Source organism: Leucopleurus acutus (assembly GCF_964270905.1).
Source record: "Leucopleurus acutus genome assembly, chromosome: 10".
Classification (NCBI taxonomy): Eukaryota; Metazoa; Chordata; class Mammalia; order Artiodactyla; family Delphinidae; genus Leucopleurus; species Leucopleurus acutus.
The window spans coordinates 4,553,907-4,566,851 of NC_139153.1; the positions used below are offsets into that span (position 1 = coordinate 4,553,907).

Consider the following 12,945-nt stretch of genomic DNA (forward strand, 5'->3'; position numbering starts at 1 on the left):
TTAAACATCTTTATTGGACTATAATTGCTTTACAATGGTGTGTTAGTTTCTGCTGTATAATAAAAATATGGAACGCTTCACAAATTTGCATGTCATCCTGGCTCGGGGGCCATGCTAATCTCTGTATCGTTTCAATTTTAGTATATGTGCTGCCAAAGGAGCACTGATCTAGCAGTCTTTGAAAATTGATTCCCTTTTAGACACAAACTCTACTCCCCCCCCCTCCTCCCACAATCATTCTAATGTGCTTAACTAATTATATATCTTTGTTTATATGTGATTTTATAAAGTTGTATTCTTTATGAACATGTATTTTTACATAAATATGTGTGTATAAAATATCTTTATCTATATATAAAAAGCTCTTTCTTCTTCCACTAAGCACTGTGATTTTAAGATTCATCTGTGTTCTCTGGGTGCATCTCACTAAATTGTAAGCAGCTGTATAGCACGGACACCCTGAGTGCTCCATATTGAAGCGCTGTGAAAGAGGACCTGGGGGGATGAGTACAGAATACATTAACGAGGGTAACACTAGAAATCTGAGTCACTGATAAATCGAGTCAGTGGAAAGAATGTGGGGTTTTAGAAAGTGGTCTCGAGTCCAAACACTGGCTCTGCCCCTTACTCGCTGAGTGATCTTGGGGAGTTATTTACCTTCCTTGAGCCTCAGTTTCTTCTTAGAATGGGGGTGACACCTTCTATGATTGGTACAAAGATTAAACAAGATAATATGAAAGTGAATGTGCCTGGACCCTAAATGCTGTCACAAAATGTTAAGTTTCTTTTCCTCCTCGTGACTGGTGCTGGCGGGGAAGTGGGAGTGAAGAGTATGTGTGTGATAATTGCACCGTTGCCAGAGATGCCCCACACAGAGGGGCTCGTCATGCATGTTACATTGGAAGCATCAGTGATTGCTAAGCTGCTGACTGGGTATCTTGCCGTGTTTAACATCAGTTTTCCCTTTGCTTCCCTGCAGGACACAGTGGCCTTGGAGAGCATGCCCCTCCTAGGTTTCACCATTGCGCCAGAAAAGGAGGAGGGCAGCAGCGAAGTAGGACCTATTTTTCACCTTTACCACAAGAAAACCGTATTTTATAGCTTCAAAGCAGAGGATACCAATTCGGCTCAGAGGTACCAAAATAACTAGTCGTGCGTTTCCTTGCCTCTCTCTCAGAAGGGAACGAGCTGTCGCCCTGGGCTTTGGCTTCTGTTCTTCTCCATCCATCCTGTCCTTTCAAGTCCCCTCAGGCCACAGCAGAACAGCAGATTTAAATTCACAGGCAGACCTCAGACATATTGCGGGTTCGGTTCCAGACCACCGCAGTGAAGCGAATGTTGAAGCAAAGCGAATCACAAACTTTTTGGTTGGCCAGTGCGTAAAAAGTTATGTTTATACTGTAGTCTGCTACCTCTGCAATAGCATTACGTCTAAAAAAAAATGTACATACCTTGATTTGAAAAAACTTTACCGCTAAAATATGCTAACCATCATCCGAGCCTTCAACAAGTCATGATGTTTTTCTAATAGTGACATCAAAGATCACTGGTCACAGGTCACCATAACAAATACAGTAGCAATGGAAAAGTTTGGAATATTGTGAGAACTGCCAAAATATGATACAGAGACACAGACTGAGCAAATACTGTTGGAAAAATGGTGCTGCTAGACTTGCTGGACATACGGTTTCCACAAACCTTTAATTTATAGAAAATGCAGTATCTCCGAGCACAGTAAAGCAAAGCACAATAAAACGAGGTCTGCCTGTATTATAACTCATTCACACAGGTGTGCATTGATTCAGCAACCTTTGCACTGTACTCTAGGCGTTTTGCTAAATGCTAGGGAAACAAATATAGTAGGACACGGTTGCTGACTTCAGGCTAATAATAACGTAGTCTCATCATTCATGGGTTCCGTGACCAGGGTTCCAGGCAGAGCCTCAACACCAAGTGTCCCCTCTCTTCTGCGTTGCAGGTGGATCGAAGCCATGGAAGATGCGAGTGTGTTATAGCAGTTATCAAGCACGTGGACTCAGAGTACACTCTTAGGTTGATGCGTGGACCCTTCCAGAAGCCAATCTGTGTCTCCACTCATCTGGACACACATCTCGATTCAGCATGGGGCCTGACCTTGTTTGCTGTAACCCCTCTCTCACACCTTCACAAGTGGAACCCTTAAGGGATATTTATGGACCTTTTCTGTCTTCGTGTTTTCCACCCCCGCCCCAGGCATAAACTATTTCCTTTTCCAGTAGTGAGTTAAAATTTAGTAACATGAAGACGTGGAAACCAATAGAGAAGTACATTTTAGAAATGCAAGCTTTTTAGTAGAAACAAGCTTTTACAATTTTTACTCCTGGTAAACGTGATGACCTTTCACGTTGTTGATGTCAGTGCCTCAGGTGAAATGAGAAACAACCAGCAAATAACAGCTACTCTCATCAAAAGCACTTTATTGTTTTACTGAGCAACAACCTCCAGTTTTATTTTTTCCAAGGGATTTACTTAAGTAAATGGTAGATGGAGTCCTGTGGACTAATTTGCCACCAGTACTGGCTGTGGCGCAAGGAGGCGACACCAGGAGGGTCTCCCTTACCACGGAGGGTGCAGGGCCACGTGGCACTGGAGCACAAGGGGAGGACTCTCTCCTCCAAGTGCCCGCCCACTCGACCTGCAGACCGACAGGGCTTCCGAAAGGAGATATTCCGTCCTCCCCACGGCAGTCCCAACACCAGAGTAGTGCGGGAAACTCCGCTGCTGGCAGATCCGGCCCCCGCCCCCAGAGGTCACTGCAGACCCTCCGAAGAGACAGAGGTCTGCTTTAATTTATTGTGTGCCTTCCTGAGTTTACCCCGCACAAGCTGACGTCGTTACGCTTGTGAGAACTGTTCTTGTTTTCGACACGGTGATCCTTCTGCTGTATTCCTGAAGCCTTGAAAGAGACAAAAGGAGAGAAAACAAGATGCAATCAGAAGGTGAATTCGTGGTCTTGGCCAGTGGCTCTGGACACAGTGAGGGAGCACAGAAATAGTGGCTTGAAGATCCTCTCTGGGCGCCTGGGGCTCAGTCACCTCCCCGCTGATGACTGCTGCTCACGATGCTGGACGTGTTTTTACATAAAGCAGAGTGGTGGGGGGACTCCTTGTTACTCTCATCGAAATAAAAAACCATCATCACACTTTCTGATGTCCTGTCCCCATCTTCCTGCTGCCCTGTCCCCTGAAAAAGGCATTTGCTGACAAACATTTTGTAAAAAGCACCATCTCCAGGAGTTATTTACATTAAATATTTTTAGGGGAATTTTTTTTTCTAGTTTGCAGTTCTTTTAAAATGTTTGGTCAAACATTTAATTAATGATTCAAAGTAAGTGATTAGAGAGGCCTTCTTATTAATTTTTGAGGACTTTCATTTTCATCATCAGACATATTGAAATGGGCCTTCTAGACCCTTTGAGCCTTTAGAAAGCACAACAAGACTTCAGCACAAGGAAGTGGGCGCTTCTCCAACCTGCCCGTGCCACTGCCCATTGTCAGTTTCTGAGCTCCGGGTAGAATTATGTCTGGAAGTCATCTGGAAGGCCTCTTTTACTGTATAACATCCTACTTCTGATACTCCGTAAAGAAGATGTGATAGGGCTTTTATTCTCAGTGAATAGTTAACCCTGAGAAAAACACCCGGGTTGTAGCTAAAACATCCTGGTTGGGTTTTGTCAAAGGAAGTAGCCACAGAGGTCCTGCACAGCTCGCGTGTAACTGGGTGAGGATCTGCCTGGTTACCTGGGCCTTGTTTTCACCTGGCCTCCCCATGGTTCTGCGTGGACTCATTTCATCCGATTTCTACTGGTTGATTTGGTTCATTGTCCCTCCCCTGTCCTTCTCTCTGGCCAGCTCGTCTTACATGTTCATGTCACCGTCTGTCCACTGGGTGAGCCCAGAGTAACCCGGGCCCAGAGGCTGGAGGAGTGGCTGCCCAAGGCCCCACGATACCTGCTCTCCCCAGGCACAGGGAAGCCCCTGGGCACATCCCCAGCAGAGGCTGTGTTTCTAGAGAGGAAGCTGTGCTGTGGCTTAGAAACCAGAACACACTCCAGGAGCCCTGAGCCCCGGTGCCTTCACCTGTCACCCGGAGACCCTTCCAGCTTCCCAAAGAGATGAGGGGACACAGCGCACACCGTGCGTTTGTAGAAGTGGACCGAAGGCTGTGACACTGGAAAGCAGGTAGCACTTACTTTACACTCTGGTGGTTTCACAGCTTTCCTGAGACTGGATGTGTCTCTCCAGTCTGGACTGGTCCTCATAAGCAGGAAGAACTCTGTTCGTTGTCACTAACGCAGAGCACACTGGAACATGGTAGTGACCCGGGACACTGATTGAGCTTCTGGGTCCTAATAAGTCTTCTATGTAATACATGTCAGAAATATACTCTGAGTTGTTCTGCTGAGGCTGACAGATTCCCTGACCGCTCATTCTCTTTTGAATGCAGCCTGGGCAGGTGAGGCGTGAGGGGCTGATGCCCAGGTGGTGTGCTGGTGTGCACCGACCCTGACGGCCCTGCTGTAGCCCCAGAACCAGGTCAGAGTCCTTTTCCCATCTAGTTCAGCCTCTCGTTTGATTGACAGTATAAATGGCATCACTGAACACTGAGGCTCTACGTGGGGACTGAGGCCACCTGGGGTGGGAGTGGTAGGAGCTGATGGAACCCGAGTTTCTTTCTTTTTTTTTCCTTTTTTAAAAAAATTATTTTTATTTTTGGCTGCATTGGGTCTTTGCTGTTGTGCGCGGGCTTTTCTCTAGTTGTGGTGAACAGGGGCTACTCTTCGTTGCGGTGCGTGGGCTTCTCATTGGGTGGCTTCTCTTGTTGCAGAGCACGGGCTCTAGGCGCGCGGGTCAGTAGTTGTGGCATGAGGGCTCAGTAGTTGTGGCTCGCAGGCTCTAGAGTGCAGGCTCGGTAGCTGTGGTGCACAGGCTTAGATGTTCCGTGGCATGTGGGATCTTCCCAGACCAGGGCTCGAATCCGTGTCCCCTGCATTGGCAGGCGGATTCTTAACCACTGCGCCACCAGGGAAGCCCCCGAGTTTCTTTCTGCTGTGGGGCAAAGTCAACCACATGCTGGAATATTCTTCCCTTCACGGATTCAGCCTGTGATATGCGGCTGCTGTGAGCAGGGAAACTTCTGTGCTTCCACGTATTAAGTGTCAGTCAAGAGGACAAATGTATCCACACTAAGACGTCTGTTTCCAATAGCAAGTAAAGGGAAACCAACCTCACACTGGTTTAGACAGTTAGGAAATCAGCTCAACAAGAAGTGAGAAAGCAGGGCAGGTTCAGGGCTAGACAGTATCCCCCAAGCTCCAAGCTCTTTGGGTTACTGACCTGTCGTCCATTGTCAGCTTGATTCCAGGGCTGGTTCCCAAGAGGCTGACCGGTGACCGCCCCCAGTGATGGGAGCTACCGCTGGCCTATTCACAGCCCCCAAGGAGGGGGCCCAGCTCCCTGTAGCTTCTTCTTAGAAGCACCCAGAAGACCCTCCACACGGCTCCAGGACCACACTTACTGAGCTGTCACTGCCAAGGGCACCACTATATCTGGCAGAGACTAGTCAGCTGGGGGAGAGGGAGCTGGTGGAGGCGGCTGGGGGGATTCACCCACAGTGGCCACTCTCTGGACCACATCTTCTGGAAAGAAGACTATGGTTTGGATTAGTGTAGTGCACGGGCTGTGCCTTGCCATGGATTTGGGGGATGTTCTGTGATAGAGTAACTTACACAGCCATCATTGGGGCATCTATTATATATTTGCTGAATATTACTGTAAGTGGCATTGGGGAGGCTGGTTTGATGTTATTGGTATTTTAAGCCCCTAATAAACACAATTATTAAATCAGCAGCCAAACAGCACTGATCTCTCATGGGCTCGTAGAAGACCTTTGTGTGATTAACAACAAATGATAGCAAACATCTCGGCACGAAGGGCTCTAAGCACCTTAACCCCGCTCCTCCATTTAATTCTCCCAAGGACCTGTTGAGGTGAGTTGTTTTTCTATTATTATCCCCATTTTGCAGATGAGGAAACTGGGGAATAGAAATGTTAGGTCGCTTGCCCGGGGTCACACACTCACAGTTGGCAAACCCATGCTTGTAACTGCTCCCCTGTGGTGCCTCCCTCGAATGTGTGTGAGCTGATACTCGGCAATTTTCTGACACTTGCAACATGAAGTCCCTCCTAAAATCAACAGAAATCTCTAACTGCCCAGGACCAATCAGTAGGACCTTTTTTCCAACGGTATAACAAACACAATGTTGAGTCAGAGAAAAATTGTGCATTTTTTTCTCCAAGCAGAATCCTTAGATGTTGTCACGTAAGGTACCATCCATGTACATAATCCAGTGTTTTCGATATACTAATTGCAACAATGAATACAGTTCTGTTTTTTCTGCAATCATATGCACAAGATTTACCTCAACTTAAAATGGGGATCTGGATATTTAAAACCCAAAGTACACATGCTTTAAAAATAATTTAACATTTCACATTTCTAGGATTATTCAATAATTGACATGTTAGAATGCATACTCAAATATGAGGGATTTTTAAGGTAAGTAACCTTGGGGATTCAGCACATTTCTCTCACATAATGGAATAGCTTAGAATTCCTATGATGGATTTATAAATAATAACCTAAAAATTGATCAATTACTTGCTATTCTCAAACCCTTTATGAATTTACATCCTGTGGTGAAAAGACAAGCCCGAAGGTTATAGTTAACACGTGTCCTATAAGAATGGACAAGAAGTCTTATTTTGGGAAGGAAGCCATCATATCCTTGCCACACCAGTTCCAAGGGGAAGAGAGCACGTGTTCACAGAACACTTCTGTGTCCTGGGGGGTTGCACCCCTAAGGGAAGGGGGCTATTTCCAGAAGTGAAATCAAGCCAGTGCAAGCAATGCACAGCCCGGGGTGTGTTGGTCATGTGAAGCCAGAGCAGTGTGTCCGGGTGACAGACCACAAATGTACAACTTGCTGCAGCCAGAACCTGGGCCACTTTACCAAGGCTGCCCCCTTGGGGTGCAGCGGGGAACAGCAGAGGGAGAGCTGGCCCTGGGGACAGCTGCATAGGTTCTGTGGTCTGAGACGGCTGCCCCACTATGCATGTGTGGGTGGCTTCAGGCTCTTCCCGCGGCCCACCCCTCTCCTCTGGGGTGCCCCTCTCTAGGTCTACAACTGCCCTCAGGAAACTGTGGACAGGCAAGTTGGGGATCCAGGGTTGGGAGGGTCTGGGAAGGTTTTCAGAGTAAAAACTTAACTTAGTCCGTGGGCAGGGACCTCAGCTTGTGGCCAGGCTTGGAGTCTGTGGTACCAGTGTACAGGGTCTATCTGCAGTGTATAGTCAGATCCTGAGCTGAAGAAAATGAGACCCGAGTGTCTGAAATGATGTTTTAGGCACAAGGGCTGTCACTAGTTATCGTCAGACAGGACTGCAAGGCACCTTTTAGAATTCCACACTGTGCCAAACGTTATCAGGAGGAATACACTACTAAGGTAGTGAACATCTGAGGGGAAACCAGCCTAACCGAGCCAGACGCCGGACTACAGAGGCAGTGCCCAGCATCACAACATCCCCTTCCACCAGATCTCTCTCTGGAGAAGCTTAAGGCCCCGTGGCCACCCTCACAATGTCCTGGTGATCTTGGAGTGATTTTGCAGACGAGTTCTCTACATGGTCTGGGTCTTTTCGGTGCACAGATAATTGACGATGTCTTACAGGGAAGGGCATTCTGTGTTGACAGAGCAGAATGACGGCGGGCCTCTTCTCTACTTTGATCATCTTTCAAGGGTGCCGTTAAACTAGAGCCAGTGTAGAGAGCAAAAGAGAGGCTTGGACAAGAGAAAATCTGTATTAAGAAAGCACAAGACAAAAGAGAAAAGGAAGAAAAAGAAAAAAGGAAGAAAGCACCATAAATGAGTTTCTTTTATTCTTGTTTTTCAAACTGGACAGTATCCCCCAAGTTCCAAGTGAGTTATGGAATCAATGTAATGGGTCACAACCAGGACCCGACCCCTGCCCCACACACCAAAGAGCGGAGTAGAAGGCAGCAGAATATTCCATCATCCTTAAGGACCATTTTATGACATTTTTGTTTCAATCATACGTTTATGTATATACTATATGTGATATGCTGCTTGTTGATAAAAATGTATTTATACTTATAGATCATGGTCAAAAAATTTTTAAACCACTAGCCTAAGAGTATCAGGTAAGGAAAAAAAAATAAAGAGCACAAAGTTGCAGTCAGACACATAATGAGCCAAAGCAGAAGAACTAAAGACACATATTCAAATGTAATGACACTTCCAGTTTTATTTTTTGAATGCTTCAAAATATTACAAAGAGGAAAACATATAAAATTCATGGAAAAGCTACCCAGATTCTTTCAGTTATTCTGGAAACTGACTTTACATCCTGTGGTGAAAAGACAGACTTTGCTGATTGAAACTCTGATACGCTCATAAACAATGACTTTCCTAATACAGAGAAATGCTGATTTACCTAAGTCATTTCTGAAACGTCTGTGAACAAGTCAAATTTCACGTTGAAACCTGAGTCTCAAGAAACACCTAGATAATCGCGAAACATGCATTTCTTGGCTCCTCCCAAAACCTACTAAAAGGACAGTAAATGAATAAAGAGATATAACCTAAAGGACAAAGAAAATCCAAGAGGCATAGGGTATGGAAATGGTCAGCTCATTTTTGGAAGATATAACATGCGTGGACAGTGGCAGCTAACTTGGCAGAGGAGAAAGCTAATACCATAGTGACCCCTGGGAGAGATGCCAGTGAGACATATCAGCCCCTGCCTCCGGAGAGGCTTGGAAGCCGGAGGCACCGTATCTGGGAAGGCCATGGTGGGACTCAAGGCCATGGTGGGACTCAACAGGAGCACCAGTGGAGTCTCTGTAAGGAGTCATGAGACCCTCATCCCCTGACTCCACCCTACAGACAAGTGACTGCCCTGGAAGGAGACAGGAAACACACACACACTTTGGATTCAACTTTTTTTTTTTTTAATTTTATTTATTTTATTCTTGGCTGCACTGGGTCTTTGTTGCTGCGCTCGGGCTTTCTCTAGTTGGCAGTGAGTGGGGGCTACTCTTCGTTGAGGTACACTGGCTCTAGGCGCGTGGGCTTCAGTAGTTGTGGCTTGTGGTCTCTAGAGCGCAGGCTCAGTAGTTGTGGCGCACAGGCTTAGCTGCTCCGCGGCATGTGGGATCTTCCTGGACCAGGGATCGAACCGGTGTCTCCTGCACTGGCAGGCGAATTCTTAACCACTGTGCCACCAGGGAAGTCCCTGGATTCAACTTCTAAACGGGGGGCTCCCGTTTCCTGCCTGCGAAGTTCCCGCTCCTTGAGATGAAAATGTGTGCTCAATAGAAGGAATCAAAATTCTTGAGTTCAACAGTTTGTTTGTTGGGAGACTACCCCTGAATGACGCTCTAATCTGAAGGTGGCTGAAAAGACCCATTATGAAGGACTTTCATTTGCCCTTACTGAGGAGTCTGTATTTTATCTGATTAGTCCAAGGTCCTAAACTGGTTCTGAGGCCCAGAACCATGCTTAAGAGACGCTGCTTGGCCTGCACAGTTTAAAAACCATTTGCAAATTGCTAACATTTTAAAGTTAAGAAATTTTTATGTTTACAAATCTGGATTTCTGGTTTCTCTTGAGAAATCTGAGATGCGTCATCTCTGGACCACATTCCAGGAGCTGATGAGGGGCTCTCCCCCTTTAAGTGGGTACTGAGCTCTCCAGGTGTCACTACCACCATTTAACATACTAATTGTGTTTGTATCAGTTTATTAACCTCCCTTAGATTGTCTGCCAGACTCCTACACCCTCCCCCAAGGCCCCACCTGAGGAGGCATCTGAGGTTTTACTTCAGCCCTAAGCAATGCAGAACTATTAAAGACCTTCATAAATAGAAGAGGGCTAGGAGAGGCTCTGTTTCAGCAGCAGCACAAAGGGAGCAAGGATGAATGAATGAGGAAGGCAGCTAGTTAGACTGGTTAGGAAGGCTAGGAAACTACACAGCGGAACTACACAGCGGCATAGAGATGAAGATAAGACCTAAACTAGGGACCAGTAGAGGAGGGGCCAAACTTGAGGGTAAAACCAAGGGGATTTGTTGTTTAGACCCTCAGTCTTAACAGTGTAACCAGAGGCTCCTGAAAGCCAGAAGCCTCAGGCAGCATCCCATCTCTCCCCAAGGGAAAGGGCAGGATCCAAAGCAAAGCACTTAAGGGAGGGGCTTTTCCAAAGAACTTCTGCTTTGAGGTGCATTCCCTGGCCTGCAGTGAACAGGCTGTGGGGTGGAAATAATTTCTTTAAGAAACTCAAGGAATGCTACTATTTAACTTCTAGACTTCATCAGTGAAAGGCTGGTAGTCCCAAGTGGGTTAGCTCTTGAGGTGGTGCTGGGTTAGTAAAGAACTCCAGGCCTGGGCTTCCCTGGTAGTGCAGTGGTTGAGAGTCCGCCTGCCGATGCAGGGGGCACAGGTTCGTGCCCCGGTCCGGGAAGATCCCACATGCCGCAGAGCGTCTGGGCCCGTGAGCCATGGCCGCTGAGCCTGCACGTCCGGAGTACCCGCAACGGGAGAGGCCACAGCCTAAACACTGAGAGTCCCAATTAGACGACATTTAAAAACAAGACATTCTCCTGAGCATATTCTAAAATGGGACTAAGGGCAGGTGCATTTTTCTGATAATCTGATTTTCTATCATGTTTCCAAGATACCTGAGCCAAGTACAACTTACTAAGGCATGGGAAGCCCCAGGTCAGAAACCAAACGGTCATAACTCTCAATAAAAGCCATTCTGGAGGGGCTCAGGACTCACTCTGGCAGTGTTCCTGTGTTCCAGAACCATCCATCCGCCGCAGGGTCGGTCTTTCTCTTCCTGGGAAGAACAAGGGCCATTGATACAGAGGTTGAGACCTCCGCAAGTAACCTTCTACTGTGACAGAGCTTGACTGTGACAGAATCACAGAGGTGGGCAGAAGAGGGTTTTCTTCCTTTCGAAGTCCTCAAGGACAAAAGAGAAGAAATAAGCAGAAATAACTATTAATAAACGTTCCACCACCTGCTAGCCACGTGACTTTGGAGAAGTTATTCTTACTCTGTTAAAGGCCTCTGCCTCTTCAGTTGTAAAAAAGAGAAAAAAGATAACACTATCTACTGCACAGGGTTATTATGAAGATTAAACAGGATAATGTGTAAGTGTAAGGAATGTGCAGTCTGGTATTCAATGATTATGTCTCTTCAGATACCAAATTCATAAAAAAAAAAGGCTAGCAACAATTACGTGAGGTTTAAAAGTTTATTTTATAAACATGTCAATTATACAAATGAGAAACAAGTTTCAGAAACTGATTACTGTATATAGTAATAAAGCATAAGCTATTATAGAAAAATTGACATATAGATGTACGTAAGTACTTACAAAGGTAATTATTGTCTTCCTAGTCTATGAAAATAAAAAAAACATTACTTATGCTATCACAAAAGCCATACCCTTACAGGTAAAAAAAAAAAATCTCTACTAGATAATAGTAATTTTAAAAATTTAGCACATCTACAACTATTTAGTCAAAACTTGGTTTTCATTGACTCAACATTTATCATTTAAATGCAAATTCAAAATAAGCTTGGATGGCAAAAAACATTTACTCTGTTAGGTACAAAATGAAACCGCATGATCTAGTTCCTGCTCTCAGTTAATGACTGCAGAACAGACTGCTTAAGTGTTGTGGGAAAAAAGACCTGCCCGAGGACCAGAGGAGGGAACACCTCGATCTCATTCACAAGTACTGTGTAGGGAGCTAGAAGCCCCAGGCTCAGCTCCAGGAAGTCACCAAAACCTTTACAGAGTTCATCTGTAAAAATGGGATGATGATATGAACACTGTTTACCATACACTGTTGCTGTGAAAAGCATTCATTCAATAAATGCCCACTGCAGGACTTCCCTGGTGGTCCAGTGGTTAAGACTCCACCTTCCAACACAGGGGGTGCGGGTTTGATCCCTGGTTGGGGAACTAAGATCCCACATGTTGCACAGTGCGGCCGAAAAAAAAAAAAAGGAAATAAATGCCCACTTCATGCCCATTCTGTACTTCTGTACTAGGTACTGTGTTAAGGGCTGAGACAGAGCAGGACAAGGCACATTTCGATACAGGGCTCAGGATGGGTAGGTGCTGAGGCGATGCACACACAAGGGCTGGGTACTGCTGGATATATCATTCCCACTGAGCCACTGGCCCTGTCAATGAGTAATCTTCAGGCATAGTTAAGGAGTTAAAAAAGATTCTTTTAAAAGGTTAAACAGAAAGTTTTGTCTCTTTTTTCTGCCACACATTTTTGGAATTAGATCAGTGATTTGGGCCTGTAGTGTGCATCAGAATGATCTGTGATGCTCAGTACAAGTGCTGATGCCAGGCCCCACCCAAAGCTTACAGTTTCAGACCCAACGGGGGGCCTGGCAGGTCTGAAGTACACTCTGCAATTAAGAACACTTTATTTTAAAGGCTGATAAAACGTTAAAAGCACTGTTAATGCAAATGTGGATACATCACATTAACAGTCAAAAAGTATAGCTAGTATAACACAAAATGTATAATATTTTTGTGATTATAAAGTCCATCAAGTGTTACAAAGCCATTTAAGAGTTCTCACTAAAAGCTTCTACCAAAAACACAATGGAACAAAAAATAGCACTATGGCAGTGGTGCCCTCAGCTTGCAGAAGGCTTTTACCTGCTGATACTGTTTGCAATCTGTGTGTGTATGTACATGTGCTTCTGTCCTTCAGGGGACGAAAAGAGCTCAAGCCCATCAAGATTGTGAACTTTGCTATTACTTTTAATATTGAACAACTAACCTTTTAACCC

At 45.6% G+C, this 12,945-nt stretch overlaps 1 protein-coding gene across 1 annotated transcript in view; it reads left to right on the forward strand.

Moving 5' to 3' along the window:
- The window catches only part of FGD5 (FYVE, RhoGEF and PH domain containing 5), a 114,774-nt gene extending 112,662 nt beyond the window's left edge, over positions 1 to 2,112 (forward strand). Inside the window, exons 20-21 of the mRNA XM_082847665.1 lie at positions 980 to 1,134; positions 1,979 to 2,112. Coding sequence (XP_082703791.1) covers positions 980 to 1,134; positions 1,979 to 2,015 — 192 coding nt within the window. The 3' untranslated portion in view covers positions 2,016 to 2,112. The remainder of the gene's footprint in view (positions 1 to 979; positions 1,135 to 1,978) is intronic.
- Positions 2,113 to 12,945: the final 10,833 nt, after the last annotated feature.